The 20,686-nt window shown below is 45.2% G+C and overlaps 1 protein-coding gene across 1 annotated transcript in view; it reads left to right on the top strand.

The window, feature by feature from the left end:
* LRMDA (leucine rich melanocyte differentiation associated) overlaps positions 1-20,686 on the top strand; it is a 1,307,794-nt gene that overhangs the window by 609,323 nt on the left and 677,785 nt on the right. The window contains exon 5 of the mRNA XM_079899924.1: positions 1,785-1,902. Within this exon, the coding sequence (XP_079756050.1) occupies positions 1,785-1,902 (118 nt within the window). The remainder of the gene's footprint in view (positions 1-1,784; positions 1,903-20,686) is intronic.

Genomic DNA, 20,686 nt, shown 5'->3' with positions numbered 1-20,686 from the left:
CTTAGGCTGCATTTGGAGAGGGAAATGCTCAGGGATTACCTACGCTGATTTCTAATTTCTTTGGGTGAGTCTTTCTTCCTCATTACACTAAGACCCTCTTTTAAGAGCAGGAACCATGTTGTAATCACCTCTGTATACCTAGGGTCTGGCACGTAGTAGGTGCTTAAGAAATATTTGTGCAACTGAAATGAACTGGTATTTTATGGAGTCCGTTCTAATGCTACTTTCCTAAATGGTGTGAGGGTGAGGGGAAAAAAAAAAAAAAACCTGGTCCCTGCCTTCAAAAAGCTTATAGTTGAGGTGAGGACATTAACTGAACACCAGCAAAGCAATTAAAACACAATAAAATGGGGGCTTCCCTGGTGGCACAGTGGTTGAGAGTCCGCCTGCCGATGCAGGGGACACGGGTTCGTGCCCCGGTCCGGGAAGATCCCACACGCTGCGGAGCGGCTGGGCCCGTGAGCCATGGCCACTGAGCCTGCGCATCTGGAGCCTGTGCTCCGCAACGGAAGAGGCCACAGCAGTGAGAGGCCCACGTACCGCAAAAATAAATAAATAAAATGTTAAATTGCAGGGTGCTGAAAATGCCTCCTGGGAGTGTTGAGAAGGGAGAAAGCAACACGGGCTGCGGGTGCAGGAGAAAACTTCCTGCAGGTTGGGATTTGGAAGATGAGTGGGTACGGAGGAGGCTGGGTACAGGGAGAAAAAGTCAGATTCCCATGGAAATGATTTATTGCTCTTGACGTTGGGTCCTCAACTCTTCTTCCTAAGCAGGACAGGGTCTAAACAATTGCTCCTTTGATTGATGGAGTATGGGGACTTGATGGAGAGCATCTGGATTGGTGACTACCATTGAGGAAGGAGACATATAGGCAGGTGTCTATATCTTTTATCTATCCATTTATATGTTTATGTACCTGTCTCCTGGCCAGGCAAGTCTTCTTGTCAACTCCATACACCTGCTTGATAGTTCATCACACAAGAGGTTGGTCATTGGGTTATCCTTGGAGGCCGTAATGGATCCCAAAGACTCTTTCCAGGGGGATGGAGACCATATAGCATTTTGGGGGCTATTAATATCCCCTAGAAACCAACTCTCCTTGTTTCTCCTTGATGGAGATAATCTTCATAGTGCCAGTGTAGAAGTAACTCAGTGATGATGAGAAAAAAGTCCTCAAGACCCCTGTTTGATTCCTCAAGGAGCATTTCTCAGCTATATGTGTTTCTTACTGCTATCCCAAAGTTGTCCAGGTTATTATTATTATCTTGATGGCAAATTAAAGTTTCTTGTCTCAGCTTCAAAATGAAGATTTGCTGTTATCTCAGAGATGAGAATGATCCAGATGACATTAATGGTATGATCAGGTTGTAGGTTATTTTCACTGAGAACTTCTTGTGTAGCAAAGATGTTGGGTCCATTTTTCAGAATGGTGGAAGGTAAGCACGTTGATAGGATCTTACTGGCTAATCCAGGTGTGTGTGTGTGTGTGTGTGTGTGTGTGTGTGTGTGTGTGTGTGTGTGTGTGTGTGTGTGTGTGTGTGTGTGTGTCTACCATTTTGAAAGTTTAGTTGTGTATCTGTGTAAAATAGAACCATTTGGATTTCCCCAAAGAGTGGTTATTCATTCTTTGTGAAAGAAGAGAGGAGAGGCAGGAACCAAGGTCTAAACTTCTGAAGACCTAATGGTACCTAATGGTGTAGTTTCGGCTCATTAGACAAATTGCATGAAAGTTTGAGGCTGTCACCCCAGTCTTCCTGAGTTACCTCTGACTGTTCTCTTCCAGATGCTTTGTTCTGCACAAGCTGCCCAATTTGAAGTTTCTGGATGCTCGTAAAGTAACCAAACAAGAACGAGAGGAAGCTTTGGTCAGAGGGGCGTTCATGAAGGTGGTGAAGCCCAAGGTAAGCCCTGTACTGACTGTTCTTTGCAAGGATTTATGCCTCACCTGTTGGGTACTCTTTGACCCTGGAGGAAGTCCTCCTATGTGTTCAGAATGCAGGAGGAATCTCACACCAGGATTTCATCCATGGATATACTGTTGGCCAAACAAGAAGTAGAACTGGGTATAAACTGGGTCTTCCTGTGACCCAGCCTAGGGGACCTTATTGGAAAGGTGATTTCAGGCAGATGGCTCTTGTACCAATAAAGCAGCATCATACACAGCCCAATGGTGACGTTCCTGGGGAGGATTTCGGGCCTCCTGGAAAATGTTTTATTTACAAGGTGGGGCCTCTGCAGGTCTGTAGCTAAAAAAGGAGAAACAGGAAAGCATTGGGCATTTACTGTTTCTCAGGGGGGTAGTATTCCTCTAGTGCCTCAGAGGGGGCCCTTCTTTCTTGCGACCAAAGGGTAGCTGGGGGAGAGTGATTTTCTCTTGTCCACAGGTGAGGGCTCAGTAGCTCTTGGAAATATTGTTGGCAGGGAAGGTGATTTTTTTGACAGTGTGATCTGGGACTGGTGTGTGCTTCTGTCGTGTAGCTCATGGGAATGCTGTTTACTGACCTTTGCTTCGCCAGCTGAGTCTGCTTCGAGGCCATGGGATTGAACGTGGCGTTATCTTAATGACAGCGTTGATGAGGCAGGGGAGATTTGGCTTGGGGTCCTGGATTCAGACACAAGGAGATTATTAAGGACATGGGCTTGGGAGGAGCTGGGGTCCTTCAGTGAAGCCTGAGGCTCGGGAATGGACTTGATGACCCCTCTGGAGGTCCCTCACTGCCCTGGAGCTCTGTGGCGCTACGGTCACTTCCTGTGGGATCCTAGCTCGTGTGTTGAAAACACTAGCCCAGAAATCCTTGAGGTCTCGTTTGTCCTCACTGATTGACTTGGAGCACTCTGCACACGCATTGGAAGTGATTAAGAGGGAAAGAGGAAAAAACAAACAGAACCAAAACAGAAAAATGAAACCTCTTCTGTCAAGTTGCTCAACTGGCAGCAGACCTCAGGCCACTTTCTTTCCCTGAATCCACGAGGTGCAACTTATTTCCCGTTATGCTGAATAAAATTGCTAACAGTTGTGGAAATGTATGATATGGAGAGTATAATACTGGCAGATAAATGTATTGTTACCTGTTTCAGCATGTGGGAAGTTGAGTGATTCGCTTCGTAGCTATTAAAGTGTTAACAGTTTTACTAATGGAGGCACTGATTTGATGTATTGCTCATGACTGCCTTTAGTTATTCCAGCTTTTGTCCAAAAGAAATAATTTATTTCTTGGCCTCCTTTTTTTTTTTTTTTTTTTTTTTTTTTTGGTTAAAAGATTCCAGAGACAGCCCGTGTCACCAAACCAAAGTACGACAAATAGACTGTTTATAGTATCTTGGGTTCCTGACCATCCTGAATTTCTCACCGTCGTGTATACATGCATTTTATAGAATAGATGCTATTTCTCCTGCTCTCATTGTCTTTGACATGGAAGCTCTGGAAATCCGGAGGGTTCATAAAGATATACCCATCATATTGGGGTGGGGTGTCAGTGTCATCCAGTACTGTTCTAAGGTGTCCAGGTATGCGAGTCCTCACATAATCTTCTAACGTGGAAGGAAGGGAACGTTGGCTTACTGTACAGATGAGATAACTCAGGCCTTGAGACGCTATTTGGGCTGCTCAAGTCACCAGCTCATCATTGCTAGAGCCCGCGCTTTACCTGTGGGTCTGACTGCAGAGCCTACATTCTTCCACTCCGACCTCTTACCCCTGGAGCACTCATCTCACCATTCTCCCCATGCATCTCTCCATCCAAACAGAACCTCCGAGGAAGGCCTAAGTGAAGAAAACAGGAAACAGCAGGACTGTTCTGTTGGAGTAGAGATGGGGGAACTAAGTCCTCCCCTGCCTCTGAAAGCAGGGAATGACTCCTTAGCATCCAGCAGTAGCTGGTTCCCCGAGTCGTTAGCACCATCGTCAGAAATGCTCTTCAAAGCTCCACATCAGTTTCTGATCAGTTACAGAATGAGCTCACGTTTGTGTGGTGGATGCTGCCATCTTTACTAACTGTGTTAAGCTTTGAAAGAGCCATTAATTATTTGGAGAGAGACATAACTACTCTGGCAAAGCATGAGGACATTTGGTGGTTGTCCTTTTGTAGAGTTCCATGATTTCCAAGCTGGAGAGGGCTTCAGAACTCACCTGGTCTGTGCTCTTATTTTATGGGTGAAGGAACTGGGAGAGGACGTAGTTCCCTAAGGCCCCACAGTCCCTTGGAGGCAGAACTGGGACCAGAACCCAGACCATCTGGGCTCCCAGTGAAGTGCTCTCTTTACACTGTGATCCTTTAAGTGCACTGGAGGATTTCTCTGTGTTCTGGTTTCATATCAAGCTGTATGCCTCTCATGAATGGCGGGCAGTTCCCTTCTGTCTGCTGTTTGCTGGGCAATGTGCTGGTACTTCTCTTGCAGATAGAAAGAGGCCAAATGAGCTCCTTGCTGAATTAATAAATTGGGCTTAAAAAGGCTGGTTCTCGCCTGCTCACAGTATGTACAGACATATGTTTGTTCCTTGCAGGTGTGTATATATGCTTTCCATCTCTGTGTGTGTGTGTGTGTATACATATATATATATATATATATATATATATACACACACATATATATATATGTACTAGGAGGTATGTGTACACCCGGAGTCGGCTTCTAAGCGGAGAGCAATTTCCTCTCCGTGAATTGCCGACGCTGTGCTGAGCACACTTGGTGAAGACTTATTTTTCATCACGGGCTCGGAATCTCAAGTTGGCTTCTGTCCTTTCTGAGGCAGTGGCGTCCTGTTTTGCTTAGTTGGCAGAATGCGCTGATGGATGATCAAGGGGGCCGTGATTTGGGGAGCTGTTCTCATTTTATTCCTGACATAAAGTATTTGGGAGAATGGAAAATGCCTCTCCAATCACAGCCCTTGCCTTGGAGGTAGAGAACGGGCAGTCTGGGTGTTCACGGCTGACGCAAATGCAGAATCATCCAGTAACTCATAAACCCCCTAAGTCACAAGGGTTTGATCTGGTACCTGGCAGGCCCCAGTGCTTGAAGTGCGGAGTTGGCTCTCGCTCCCTCTCACGATGACACATTTCTCCTTCGTGGCTGCCTTTTGTTGTTTAAAAGCTGCCTTCTGTCTGAGCTCTGATTGTACAGAACGATGCTGTCATTCATTAGGAAGTGACAGCTAACGTTGCAGTGGCTCTTCTAGACTCTGTGTGTGTGTGTTTAGTGAATGGACCTACAACAGCTAGGCTTCGTTCATTTCCCAAAATTTTAAAGAAAATATATATCTCTGTCAAATATTGGCCATCGTATCATGCCACTGTCAATGCAGAGAGCACCACGCTGGACGCCTAGGAGGTGGTAGACCGCAAAGAACGGATTCTGTAGTGACCAGACTGTGACCCCCGCTCGCTGCTCCAGGAAATGTAGATCAAATCAGTGCAGAGACCTGTCCAGGAGGGTGTGTGTGGCGGGCACGCCGGCCCTGCACGTCAGAGAGACAGTGCAAGAATCCAACAGTTAGAATTGCTTATTATGTCCTGGCTTTGTAATTATTCATCCCTGTTCTGGCAAAGAGCACAGTTGTCATTTCTGTGACATAATTATTTAAAGCTGAGCCCTCTTGTTTTACAGGCACTTATAGGAAGTTGGCTACCAACAGTTTAATCTTTGTAATCTTATAGAAGCGATGGGAGGCACAGCTACCAGGGCAGCTGGACCAAGAACCTCAGCTTCTGTTAGAAAGTGTTTAGACATGTGTGTTTTTGCTTGTAATCATGACCCTTCTCTTATAGGTCATAGGTTTGTTTGTGAGTGTCTGTGTGTCCTTGAAAATATGACATCTGTGTCTTTATGTGGGCACACCTGAGTTTCCTATTCTGTGTAGCTTGTGCATTTGTGTAGTTTTGCGTAGTTTTGCATATTTGTGTATGTGTCTTTGGGTATTTTTCTTGGAGGGGGTGCACTATAGAATGTGCGTGTGTGTGTGTGTGTGAGTGAGAGAGAGAGAGAAAGGGGAAGGGAGGAAAGGAGGCATAGGGAGACGTGATGTGTTAAAGGAATAAACATAGTCCTGCTCTTGACACTTGGAGTTGGGCCCAGACTTTCCTGGGTACCTTTAGTTTCTTCCATCTGTGTCTGTGTTTTTGGAGTTCCAGGCAAAAGGCAAACTAGGATAAAGACAGGGAGTGGAAGCATCTGGAAGCCCACTCTTTGTCAGGACAAAGCTGCTGCGCACCTACTGGGGTGTCAGCTCCATGAGGATAGGAACTTGCTTTTGTTCGCTCCTCTATCTCCAGGGCTTGGTCAGTCACAGAGGCTCAGCCAGTACTCGTCAAAGCGATGAACTATGAACAGAGCATTTTGGAGGATCCATCCAAAAAGGTGGTCCATTTTTTTTATTGCCTCAATATGGTCCTCTGCAAAAGCAGGAAAGGGACTTTTACCAGAAGAAAAGGTAATAACTTGGACCTGTGTGTTGGCAGAAAAGAGGGATTCTGGGTCGCATATTTGTTTTTCTAAAGGATTTACCCTGGGATTACTTATGATGGCAAAACCTACGGCCATCGTGATCCCCAGGGCCATGGCTTCTCCATGGGGCAGCTTTGCTGGGGTGGGCAGCAGGGATGCAGTTCGAGCTCCCTGTCACTGCTAATGTGTTCTCTGAGTCCTTCTCTCGGAATCCTTCTGCTCATGTTAGGGATTTTAGGGGGAAAAAGTAGCTTTTCTCGGAAAACATGTTGGGGTACTCCACAAGTCTGTGGGTTGGTAAAATGAGATTTTCCCTGTCTTAGCTGCTCTTATGCTTTCTCTGTGCCATAAAGGAGCACTGCCTCATGGCTTGTTTGGCTTACTTATTGTTTTTTATGCCTAGCCTAGTTCTTCACTAAGTGCTACCTTGTTCTAAAGCACAGTGTGTATGTCTTTCATATATTCTCTTACCCCATGGGGCCAATTGCAAACATGTGAAAGGTTATCCGAAATTACCTCTAGATAGGTTGCAATTACTAACATTTACTCTATACTCAATATTTTTAAAAATACATATTTTACATAAAGCCTGGGTATGCCTGTAAATAAATATTGTAAACCACATGAACACGCAGTTTAAGTAGGCAATAAGCCGGTAGATGTTGAAAGTTCTCTACTGTGCCCAACTGTCAGAAGAAAACTAAAAATGTCAGTTGATTTTCTAGATATTTCTAACTACCTGAATACGTTAGTGTTTTACGGTTCTTTTCTGTTTTCACACAGATGTTTCTCGTCTAGAGACATATTCAGATTCTATTTCCAGTTACTTTATAGTAAGTTTTGAAGGGAGGAAAAATTTTTAATTCTTTTTTGGAAGATGCTTAGGCATTGTGTTTAGTAACAACTTCAGAAGCCAAAAATTTGCAGTTTGTTTGTTTTTCCTTCTTCTTTCTGATTTCACAGTTTGCCACATTCATTTGATGGGGGAATCACTTGTATTTCTTCATTTTTAGCACCTTGGCCTCCTGTGTCTCAAATAAATGCTTTCAGAGTGTTGCTTTTTGGAGACCATGTTGGTAGCTTTCTATGGCCTTGCTTTTTGATAGCAACCCTCTGAAATCAGAGATAGACTGTTGCAGAGAAGTTGTGTCTCCAGCACCCTAGAGATAAAGCACCCTAGCAAAGCCCTGTAGATAGGAAATTGAAACCACAATAGAAGGAAAGTGAATAGAACTGTAGTTGATGGTAGCAGCCTCTGAGAGCCATGCCCAGATGTTCTGGGGGCCTGTGCAGGTGCTACACATATAGTACACATCATTCTCCATTAAGCCCAGTATCTGGTGAGATATCATTGTGTCTCTGTTGGAGTCATTGGCTTTCACTGCACCCCGTTGGCCCAGCTCCACATTCATCCTCTTTGTGGCCTCTAACATGCTGGCTTTTTTTCCAAAGATGTTTGGACAGACACATGCCTAGAGGATCATGGAAGTAAGTGGCATTTTTGGGGGAATGAGGTGTGTCCCTAGCATCATTTGTACAGCCTCTGGAACCCACCCATTGGGAGAACTGTGGTAGATTTCATTATTTGTCTAAAATCGTTCCACTCCTTCTGCCCTTGCCATGGCTTCCCCTTGAAGAGAGAAGCATACCTCTGCATCCCATTGACTTTGGATGTGCGTGGAAGTGACAGCATGCCAACTCTAGGCCAAGGCCTCACGAGGTACTATGTGTTTCCACTCACCCTTCTTGCACGCCCGCCATTTGCTGTGGAAACCACATGAGATGCAGGTTGAGCAGACACACGCTGAGATTAAAGCCTGAATCAGAACTACCCCAGCCACCCTCGGACCTCTGCACAAGAAAGATGTGCTGGTCATAAGCCACTGAGGCTTTGAGGAGCACTGTTGCTGCAGAAACCTGACGAACACGTAGGCTGTCCGTGCTCACATTCTGTCCTCTGGCCTTCCCCGGCCACTTGAACCAGGGCTCTTAACTGAGACACAACTTGGGGTGTAGTGAAGTTCATGGCAGTTTTGGGTGTCACAGCACCAACTTCGGTAGGCTTTCTGGTTGCCTCACTAATTAGGATCAAAGGCCAGCCTCAGGGTCGACTGGCTGCTTAGCAGTGGATTATTAGTTGTGATGAAACTTTCCCGGTACGTGAGTCAAAGCAACACCTAGCGTATATTAGGTGTCCACTGTGTATTAGATATTGTACTAGCGACTTAATATTATCTCTCAATTTCTCTTTGAACTCGAATCTGCCAGTGATGATCAGAGAACTTGCATACATCACTTAAAATTACAGAGCAGTGTGGAATCCAGTTCTTCCCCAGGCCCACTTAGGCCCCTAAGCTCATGGCCTTTTTCCTGTATACCTTAAATTTCATCATCCAGACGTGGAGATAGGATGAGAGGCAGGAGAAGAAGAGCAGGACGACCAGGACATGGAAGGGAGCCCGAGGCAACTTTATAATTTTCAGTTTTGACCTTGTGACTACTCCCTCCAGCCCATTTTGGTGAAAATTTGTGGGCTAGGCCGAGAACGGCAGGAGCCAGGCGGTGGAGAGCTCTGTTGATTAGGCAAAGCTTGCAGCTTAATTTGAAGATGAAGAGGAACCTTGGGAGGGTTCAGAGTGGGAGGGAAGTGTGGGCAGGTCTGTGTTTGGATCCCTGGGCATCTGGTGGGCGGGGGTTCGGGGGTACTAGCGCTCTGTGTATACAGCAGGTGTTTTGGAAATCTGTACAGAGGCAGCTGCCGGCCCGAGGCCACCCAGCAGGGAGCATCCAGGCCAGTGTTGGTGCTCACGTGGCCACGCAGGTCAAAGAGCTGGGGCCCAGAGGCCTCCCCTGACCGCAGGGAGGGGTCTGGCTGGTAGCGAGCAGCTCAGATGCTGGGATGAGGGGAAAGCCGATGGCTGTCAGAGACCCAGTAGTAACTCGCCTGGCAGAGGGTCCCTGACATTCTAAAAAGTTCTTTGACACGTTCTTACCCAAAAGACCCTGTCCCCTATGGTATCAGCTGCCTTAATTTTAAGGAATGAATTTAAGCCTTCTTAACTGAGCCATGAGAAATCCTCATTTGTGTGATCTCTGGTAATGATTAAGATGGAGCCTTACTAGCCGACTATGTCTGTAATCTGTACATTTCCAGCCTGACATTTTCTTGATCCACTTTAGAAGACTGTTCTTGGTATTTTCCATTTGCAATTTAGTTTTTTTTAAATTATTTTTTAAAATTAAGCTTGACGGGAAAGAGAAGAGGGGAAGAGGAAAATAAAGACGCTTCCTTAAGAAAGTGGGTTCTCAGAGCATAAAGTTGGGGTGCTGATTTCAAGTTACCCATGTTTAAAGCTCACATCACCCTGTATTCCGTGTGCAGCTCAGGGCTTGGCAGGGAGCTGTCCTCCTGAGCAGGTGCATTGGTAACCTGGGGCAACACCTTATCCTTAACACGCTTTACTCTCCTTGATCTCCCCCCACCCCCGCCAACACACACACACACACACACACACACACACACACACACACACACACGCGCGCACACACACACACGCGCACACACACACACACTTTGCTTTGAGCCTTTGAGCCTGATGATTCCAGGCCAGTGATGAGGAAGACTGGGTTGGAAGTACAGGACCACCTTGTCTAGAACAGAGGAAAAAGGCCGATGACTGAGGTCTGAGCGAGGGGAGGATCGTGATGGCGGCAGCGTTCTCACCCTCCGCCGGTTCCCTGGGCCTTGCTCTCTGCCCTTCTGACCTCTGTGGCTTCATGAGTCTCTGCCTTGCTTAGAAAGTCCCTTCTGGACCCATGGCAACATCAGATCGTAGGGACTAAACCCTCAGGCGTATAGGGTTCCTGTAAGGCAGGGAAGCCTGCAGGATGGATGGCTCACTAGGGAAAAATCATGAACATTGTTCTGAAGCTAACTTTGATTCCGTGTTAATATGACTTGCAGTTCCATGGCTAAGAGAGGAAGAGAAAACAAAGATGGTGTAGTCTCAATTTCTGCTCTTGAGTTCTGGTTATTTCCAAATTGCCTGCAACTAATAGCAGATGTACTGGTTTGCTGCCATAACAAAATAGCACGGACTGGGTGGCTTTAACAACAGAAATTCCTTTTCTCACAGCTTGGAGGCTCCAATTCCAAGATTAAGGTGTTGGTGGGATTGGTTTCTTTTGAGGTCTCTCTCCTTGGATTGCAGGCGACTGCCTTCTTGCTGTGTCTCCACATGGTCACCTTGATGTGCACACACAACCCTGCTATCGGTTTGTGTGTCCAGACGTCCTCCTCTTACAAGGACAGGTCATATTGGATTAGGGCCCACACACTGGCCTCTTTTTAGCTCAGTCACCTCTTTAAAGGTCCTGTCTCCAAACATAGTCACGTTCTGAGGCACTGGGGGGTTAGACTTCAACATAGAAATTTGGGGGGGGGGACACAATTCAGCCCCTAATAGCAGACGAGAAGAGTGAACTTTAAGAAGAATATATTTAAGAAAACTCATGTAGGCTTAGTGATAAAAGGGATGTCTATGATACTTAACATTTACTTGTTCTTTTCATTGTCCGCAAAAGCCTGAGAAGCAAAATCAGTGGATAGAATAAAGTAGTAGGATAATCTTAGGTTTCCAACTTCATGGGAGTTAAAAGTCTTCACAGAGTTTGATTGAAACAGAAATTTGACCTGTTTGCCTGAGTGCGGCTGATAAATACTTCTCAGGATCTCATCCAGGTGAGTGCCAAGCAAGTATGCACAGGTAATTGCCAGGATTAGTGGGAGCTCCAGTAATGACATCTCCCCGACACAGTAGGCTGAGTGAGGAGCCCGATGCTCAGAGGGGAGCTTCTTCTCATTAAAAAAAAAAAATTACCCCTAGAGGTACCCTTTGCCCCAAATTGTTCCTTGAGGAGTGAAAAGAAGCTGTTTCTTGTTATAAGGGAGAAGTGTCCTGACACACGTCCACTGGTCTCTGCCTGTTTCTCCAGAGCTTATTTCTCCCTGTCAAGACGTCCAGGAACATCCCGTTCCCTGGTAGCTGTTGGATCCGGCTTGTGAGTTGGTTCCAAGACTCTAGGAAGTGTGTTTTTGCCTCTTCATTGTTTTGTCTACCTGTGGTCACCGTGGCTGGCTTCTGGGGCCCGTGTCTACACTCTGACTCTAGATGCAGCCTCACTGTCCCTCTGAGCAGGCGAAGTGATGTTTCACAAGCATGATGGGGCAGGTCTGCCCTTGGGGTCCTTGAAGGCTGATGGTACAATTAGCTCTTTTATTTGCTTTTCTGCTCCTTACAGTAGAGTGTCTTAGATTAACAGACAGGGCGCCAGCAATAATGCACAGATGCTCTGTAATTGGGGCTTCCTTTGATGTTAATTTAGCGAAGTTCAGTGCTATTGTCAGTGATAGCAATTATGCTCAGCCTTTTCACCAAGGACATTTTAGGATAATTTTATTTTTCATGTGCATTTTAAAATATGGCAGTAAATTCTGAGCTACACTACCTGAATTAGAACTCATTATTTCTTTTCAACAGCCAACCACTGCTCTCTGTCTATGCTCCAAAGCTGTATCTTTATTTTTCTTTTCTGGAGTGGGGAATTTTAAAGTGGGGCTTCTACCTCACGAAGCTTTTTAGCTCATGAGTGAAATTTAGAAGTGAGTCTTTTGGTTTTTTGTTGGCGTTTTGTACTGTCACAGAGACTGTCTGGCTTAGTGACCTCTCCCATGTTTTATCTGGACCATTTTTATTCATTCCTTCCCATCGCCTGACCTTTATTCTTGTTCTTGACATGATTCAAGAAGTTGCCTCCAGCTGTTCTTTTGGGGAGGTTTAAAATCTGCATTTATCATGGCTCTTGTATTCCATGGCAAACCTCTGATTCTTACTTTGTTCATGGGCTGTTGTCAGATTTGCTCTTCCATTTGGGGGCCAGTCTCACTCCAGGTTTCAGGATTATATTTAGGTTTGGATTAAAGGCCACACTTCTGCCATCTGTTTCTCCATTGTTACTACGGGGCATGTCATACCTCCTTTCACATTTGTTGTGAGGATTAACTGAGATCATGTGTATAAGCAGCTCACACAGTCTCTCTGGTATGTAGCTAGTGTTCTTAGGTGTGGCATTTCAAAACAGCTCTGTTTTGGGGCCATTGCTGTGTCTTCCAGTTGTGTGAGTGAACACGACGAAGATGATTTTGGCTTGAGTTGGGGGGTGTATTAGTTGCCCGGGGGCTGCCTTAACAAAACACCATAAACTGGGTAGCTTAAACAACAGAACTTTATTTTCTCACAGTTCTGGAGGCTGGAAGGTCCACATCAGGGTGCCACATGGTTAGGTTCTGGTGAGAGCCCTCTGCACAGCTTGCAGACAGCCATCTCTCACTGCTGTGTCCTTACGTGGCAGGAAGAGGGAGAGGGAGAGCAATGTTGATTGATTGATTGATACGTCTTCCTCTTTTTATAAGGCTGCAGTCCTATTGGGTCAGGGCCCCACCTGTATGTCCTCATTTAACCTTAATTACCTCCCAAAGACTACCTCCAGAAACAGTTACATTGGGGGTTAGGGCTTCAGCATATGAATTTGGGGGAGCATAATTCAGTTCATAGAAGGGGGTATTGCCCCTATAGTCCTGGTGACTTAACTGAGTTTTCTAGGATTTATACTTAAGCGTTTCTAAGGTTTTACTAAGTGTTACTTCCTGATGAGAGTAAAACACCTAAAAGAAAGGAATATGGGAGGAGAAAGAGGGTCTCCTGTTGATCCTGGGGAGGCTGGGCCCCTAAGTTTGGGGGTCTTCCCAGGCACTACACAGGCCTTTTTGTTCTCGTGGTTATGGTGAGGGGAGGGAACCAGGGCAATAAGAGGTGCAAGAAAAGTACGTGCAGTATTAAGACATAGGAAGTCCCACAGTCACTGATGCAAACAGGAGACAGTGCTGCACCGTCCCCAAGCGGACAGCAGTAGGGCAGTCCCCCCATAGGGTCCGAACTGAGCAAGGGATGCCTGGTGCAAAAATAAGCCCTTAAGCCCTTTCGTTTGGGTGACCTTGGACTCAACTCTCATAATCCTCCTCCAACTCCCTTGGCGAATCAGGAAATCAAGGCTGATGTTTCGATTCTAGAATTTGTCACTGGAGTCAGTCCCCTTCTGCCCCATAGTAAAATGGAGAAAACCAGGGAGTGAAATCTGGGGGCTTGTTACACATGTCCAAAGAATATTATCTCATCATTAGAGGGGGCTTTGAAAACCCAAGGTTGAGATACTGGATCTCTGGATAATTAGAAAACAACCAAGAGCTGTATTACACCAAGCCACATTTTTTTTTCCCTCTGAAAAATCTGTTTCAGTTCAGTATGTTAAAAAAAAAAAAAAAAAAAAAAAAAGTCTGATTTCTGCACTCATTCTAATTTTTAGTCATGGGATGTTTTGGAAAAGATTAAATTACAAATTATTTTTGTTCCTTGTATTCAGAAAAGCCTCAATACCAGTTTGTGCCTCTGGACTTTGGGATTACAGAGGCCGAATCTGAACTCTGTGCATCGCGTTTGCTTAGGTGAAAATGGGTAGAAATAAAACAGATGAAGGAATGAAAAGCTGTGCCGTCTTTGCTTCCCCTCCCCTCTTCTTTTCCACATTATATGACTAAATGTGCAACTTTGTTCACATAACTGCTACAAACAGTTCACTGTGTAGGCCAAACGCTCTCTAATGCAGTAAAATTAAGAAATAATATGCTTTGAAAGTGATTTATGAGTGTGGTTAAACTGCCAGATTTACAAAGAAATAGTTCAGATCTTGGGAAGCCTCAGGAGTCACGTCAAAAATGAATTTGACCATGATTTAAACTGCTACTTTTCTTACATGACATTTAATATGTGTACTTTGGAGGCCCATATGTCTTTAATAAAATAGCATTAAGTTTTAAATATGATATGAATGCAGCCAGTTTCTAAATTCATAACCTTTTCCACAACTCCAAAATGCTAACCAGTAAGGGAGTCATACACACAATAAAACATAAACCTTAGAAAATAGCTTTTTATTAAAATGGTTAGACACTTGGCAGCTGGGTTGCAATGTAATAAATACTTACAGCATTGTGGGTTTATCAGACGTTGTTTACCCTACAAGCAACTGGGACCAGACAACTAATTACAACCCCTGCACAAAAGCAGTTCAGGCTGAGTACCCCTGAGCGTATCAGAGAGGCAAAGTAGTTTTGCTGAGAGTCCTGGACTTGGGTTCTCGGAGAGCTGGGTTCTGATCCGTCTCCACCACTTAAAGGAGTGTGACCTTAGCCAGGTTGCACCATTGCGATAATTTTCCCTAGCCTGTGTCACGGAGACAGTACCACCTGCCACGCAGGTTGGTTGTGACGATGAGAAACAGATGCATCAAGGCATCTGGCACAGGGCCTGGTGCATAGTAGGCGCACAGCAAAGAGAATCAATTGTTTTGAAAATATTCTTTAATGAAAAAGTAGTTTAGGCGAGATCGTCAGGTCCCTTGTAGCAGTTCTGTGACAACTATAGGATGGCGCTTAGAAAAGGGAAGCCACTTAGCCAGAGGTCAGTTTAAGTCTCTCAGAGAATGAATAAGGAAGCGCCTTGCTTCACTCCCTTCTGAAAGGCACAAGCAGGTCGGAACTGACAGCAAGACATACCTGGTTCAGGGAGCGCAGGAGTGTGTTGGGGCCACCATCACTTAGCTGTTCCTGGAGATGGAGGTAAGGTGTGCAGTGCGGCCTCTTCCTGCCTTCTGGGTTTCCAGGTCATAGAAAATGAGAGTTACTCTTGTAAGCTGTATTGCATCACAGCAAAAGGTCTTTCATTGCTGCTGCTGCTTCGTGTGTGTGTGTGTGTGTGTGTGTGTGTGTGTGTGTGTGTGTGTGTGTGTGTGTGTATGTATGAGAGAGAGAGAGAGAGAGAATGTGTAAACAGATCTCTCTGTGGAATAGTTTTGAAGTGAGGCTTTCCTGATTTCCGTGTTTATAGTTGCTTGTGTGCAACTTGCTTTTCTGTATCTCAGAGGAAACAGCCAGTCTGGCCATGGTCTGATTTTGTCTGTCCATGCAACTAAACGTTACTACCCTCCACAAACTTCCTTAGGAAGGAATTCCTGAATTTCCTAAAAGGGGAATTGTAAGTGATGTTTGAACTCAGCCTTTGAATCTCAGGGCTCAGACTTATGTGTGGTAATCAGAGATTAAAAGGCCCTGGGACCATTTCATTTTGTTTTATTTTATTTTTAGATGTTTTTTAAAAACAATGTTATGATCCCATTAAGGGAAATTAATAAAGGAAATCTTTCAACTGTATTCCCTACATGGTAACTCCGTGCCTTTTCATTTTGCCCTGTTCCATTTTAAACCTTATCCCTTTCGATAGGTATTTGTGTGTGTTTAATGCTCTACTTTTTTACCTAACATTTTTATTGTGGTACTTTGTAGTCTTCAAATTTATTCTTTTTATGGAGTCTACAGTTCTTCATCAAATTGATATAAGTACAGTCGGTTACCAAACCATTTTCCCACTGTTGCTAGATTTTAACCTTATACATAAAATACTGCTAGTTGTGTGTGTATGTGTTTCCTTTAAATTATTTCCGTAGGATAATTTTCCAGGGATGGGTTTATCGGATCTCAGGATATGGGCAGAATGGCCGTTTGAAGCTGTGTGTAAGAATGCCTAGGGACTTCCCTGGTGGTCCAGTGGGTAGGACTCTGTGCCCCTAGTGCAGGGGACCCAGGTTCAATCCCCGGTTGGAGACCTGGATCCCGCATGCATGCCGCAACTGGAAGTTCGTGTGCCACAACTGAGAAGCCCGCATGCCACAGCTAAGAGGTCCACATGCCGCAAATAAAGATCCCGCATGCCGCGACTGGGACCTGGCGCGGCCTAAATAAATAAATATTTAAAAAAAGAATGCCTAGGTACCATCTTCAAGTTGGCGGTCTGTCGTGGATGAGTCACTCCACCTGTGAGGCTGGAGGCAGAATGTAGGTCAAAAGGGACACCTAACACTTCCAAGGCTCTCTTTGGGAATGGGCTTCCCAAGGTCTTATCGGTTGGTATGGTTCAGAGTCTGTGGGAGCTCCCACAAAGCATGCATTGACCTGCTGAGTTATAGTCCTAGGGAATTACAGGTTCCCTCAGCATCCTGAAAATTATTAACAGCATGCAACCCTGATCAGTGTGAATGTGCCTTTAGACTGTTAGCCAAATCTTTGCATAATACCAATCATTCTACCTATAAAAGCACAAATATGTTATTGTTCTCAATAGGCTATTTAATGCAGCTTTGGGGAGGCAAAAAGAGAAAAGAAGATTACAAGCTGGCTGATCTTGCTTTTATTTCTCTTAAATCTATCCACACTTCTCAGGGGTTGTACTCGTTTAAAGATTGTATGCAACTGTGCAGTCTGTGTGATTTGGAAAGCAAATCAAACTAAATATGAAGTTTTCAGCATGTGTTGTTTTTAAAAGATTTCATACATTTATTTCAAATATACATTTCTTCCCGAGTAGTGCTAAACCTATAATCTTTTTCTTGTTACATTTCTTTTTTTGGGAAGGAGGCCGAGAGGGTGACTTAGTTTTGGAGTGGAAGGTTCCTATTAACATTTACCTCCTTCTTGTGCGGCATTATTCACAGCAGAGCTATTAAGGCTAATTATTTTCAGGTTTCTATCAAAGGGGAATATTTGAGCTGACAAAGAAAAAGAAGCATTTATTGGGAAGAAAAATGGCCTGTTTAAATAAGAAAGGGATCATTATCATGTGCATCCTACCTCTACCTCCCAGTTATTAGTCTGTGAGGGGAGGAGGGGCCAGGAGACCCCAGGGGAGTCTGTGAGAGGAGGTTCTAGGGGGCTGTGCTCACTGAGAAGCTTGGTACCCCAAGAAGAGGCAGTGCTTTTCCCCCCTCATTTGTCTGCAGCCCATCTGGGTTGCTCATTGACCTTGGAGCTATTGTCAGTCTGTTATTTTCCTTCTCTTCTTGGGTAAAATTCACTGATCCTTGGTATGTAGTGGGAAGAATATTGGTTGGGGAGCTGGATGTATCAGTCAGGAAAGGCTAACTGCTGTGACAAGTAGCCCCCGAGTCTGTGGCTTCATCACTCTCAGTCCACTGAGGGTTTCTGGATGGGGAGTGCGGAGCATCCTGTCCATCAGGGACCTAGATTCCTTCTATCCAATGGCTCTGTGGTTTTCTTGGGCCTTGGGGTTCTTCACTGGCTTCAGCCCATGGATGGAGCAAGAGCAAGAGTGTGGAGAATTGTGCACATGATTGATGGGCCTGGTTTTGAGGTGACGTACATCACTGATTGGCCAGAACTCAGGCAAACGGACACTCATAACTGGAAGAGAGTCTGGGAAATGCAGCTGTTGTGCACTGAATTGTGTCCCTGCCCCCAAGTTCATATCAATACATTGAAGCCCTAATTCCCCGCACCTCAGAATGTAACTGTATTTGGATACTGTGCCTTTAAAGAGGTGACTTAAAATGAGGCTGTCTGGGTGGGCCCTAATCCAATATGGCTGGTCCTTATAAGAAGAGGAGATTAGACACACAGAGAGACACCAGGGGGGGTGTGTGTGTGGAGGGAAGACCATGTAGGGAGGCAGCAAGAGGGCAGCTGTTTGCAAGCCAAGGAGAGAGGCCACAGGAGAAACCAACCCCACTGACACCTTGATCTTGTACTTCCAGACTCAAGAACTGAGAGAATGAATTTCCTTTGCTTAAACCACCCAGTATGGTATTTTGTTATGGCAGCCCGAGCATACTAATACTGCAGCTTGGCTGAGGGCCCGAAAAGAAAAGTGGATAAGTTTAGTGAGCACCGAGCCCATCTCTGGCACCCTGAGTACTCAGATGTGAGTTCCACTCCAGCAGTCAGCTTGCTGGGTGCTCTTGGGCAATCTCTCCCTCCAGAGCTCAAGTCCTCATCTACAGAATGGGTGAAGAGACTTAGATGACCTCTGAGGGTCTCCCTGTAGCTCTGTGATCTGACCATGTGCGCAGATCTCCAGCCTGACATCTGGGCTGGGGATGAGTTCACCAGAGGCACCCGAGGCCGCCGGTCTCTGCGGTTGCAGGGAGACGCCACAGCGGCATGCTGAAGAGCCCAGGTTTAGGGGTCAACAACCTGGATTCAAGCCCTGGCTCTCTCATTTGCTATGTGACTTTGGACGAGTTAGTGCCTCAGTTACCTCATCTTTAAAATGGAGTTAATAAAATAAGAGTTGTTGGATTAAAGGGTTAAAGAAAATGATGAATAGAAAGCACTTAGCCCAGGGCGTGGTACAAAATAAAGGCTCAAAACGATTTAGTCTCACCCTCCCTGTCTATTCCCCTTTCTATCTTTTCCTTTTTCAGTTTTTATCTTCTTTCTGATTATTCTCAATTCAAAGTTCTGAGTGTGAAGATGGAGAAATAGTTAGTTTTGGAAGCATTTTCACATACATGATCTCATTCGATCCTCACAATACTAATAAGAGAAAGGCAGAATAGGTGCTCCCTTGTTTTACAAATATGGAGTAGTAAGATAGGTTGTGGGATCCCCTGAGTATTCCAGAGAGAAATGAAAATCAGATTAGCACCCAAGTCTTCTCTTGGCCCAGTACTTTGCTATTATAGAATACGCAAACTCGGCTGTTCTAAGGCTTCCCGACTTAGGGTGAGAAGACTCGTCTCAGGAAAGGAGGGCCTGAGTAATCAGAACACCCTGTCACTGTCCATAAAGTTCCCTCAATGGGCACAAAATGGCAATGGCAGCTCTTCCAGAGGGGGCTACCATGGAACTCAGGCCAGTCCATACCTCCCAGAGGGGTCTTTTTTCTTTTTCATTTTCATGTCATTTTCTTCAAGGGCCAGTCAGAGCAGCTTTCTGATGTACTGTGCAGAAAAAAAAAAGTGTCTACTCCCAGAAGTAGAAAGAAAAGCAGGCTATGTGGTTAGCTTCCAAATGGTCCCAAATCTGCCTGACGGGTACTATATTGACCTAGTTTTAGGAGCACACTTTTCTTTATACTCCACATCACCTCTACTTCCTCAACACTTCCAGGAGGCAGGGACGTGGCCTTGCAATCATGTTTGCACTTGTGTGTCCAGCTCACAGCAGCTCCCATCTTCAAGCCATCAGGCTTTGCTTTTGTAACTGCAGAAGAGGAGCCCAGGGTCACACGTTCCCACCCAAACCATAGATGGAGGAAGAAGAACCAGAGAGGCAGAGTGGGTCAGAGATGAGCTTGGTAGGGTCCTGGTTCCACATGCTGCAGCTTCAAGGCCAGGCCACTATCCTCATACCTGGAACTCGTGATGACTGGAAGCTGTTTTAAGTGGAAAATTATATTTCCCTTCTCTTTTATTCCAAAGAAGCACTCTAGCAGGGCGAAATGCTGAGATGCACCACAGGCAGCTGGAGATCTTCAAGTTACGGGAAAATGACATTGCATTCGGGCTTCCTGCTCTCTGTCCTGTAGGGAAGGTTATCTGTCTTTGTCACGGCTAGTGGCGATTTATGCTGTCCATGACCACTGGGAAGGGAAAATATTCATACTTTAAAAATGCACCGAGACAGAGCTCTTCTTAATCAGGGACGTGATCATGCTAGAAGGAAGGAAGTTGAGTTTGCAAGGTCATGGTTTCTCCTCCTTTGCTAGGATGTCGCCATTTATTTATGATCTTGTCATTTGAGTTTCAAGGAATCTTTTAAAAAGGAGTTTGGAGTGATGAGGGCAAAAGAAGCTGATCAAGATCTTCTGCTTTTCAGGAAATATGGTACTTTTTAGCTTTTGCCAGGCAGAGATTGCATTGCCACCCAGAGGTTTAGATGGAAAGAGACATGGATGAAGTCTCAAGATTGGAAGCATTTTCAGGCCAGGTATGAAAATTAAATCTCCCAAACCCAAGACTGGTGTTATCAAGCTATAAAATAAGATGTCTTAGGTTATTTCTCAGAGCATAAACTCTAGTATTCTTGGCCCAGGTGTATAGAACTTGTACTCCCACTCTGATAGTGGGAGTGGGACACCAGAAATTCCCAGCTCTTGAGAATCTTACTGGGGCTGTTCATTCATTGGAAGGAGGAAAACAGCACTAGGTGATGAAGACATTTGTCAAGGATGTGAGAGAGTTAGTACATAGAGGTACCTCCCTTTCTTCTCATTCCATCAAACAGGCAGAAAGGGATCTCAGGTTCATCCTTGTTGGAGAACTTTCTTTGTCACCCAT

The sequence above is a fragment of the Stenella coeruleoalba genome (genome assembly GCF_951394435.1).
Source record: "Stenella coeruleoalba genome assembly, chromosome: 16".
NCBI lineage: Eukaryota > Metazoa > Chordata > Mammalia > Artiodactyla > Delphinidae > Stenella > Stenella coeruleoalba.
The sequence above is the reverse complement of the archived record's forward strand: the minus strand, read 5'-3'. Positions and strand labels throughout refer to the sequence as shown.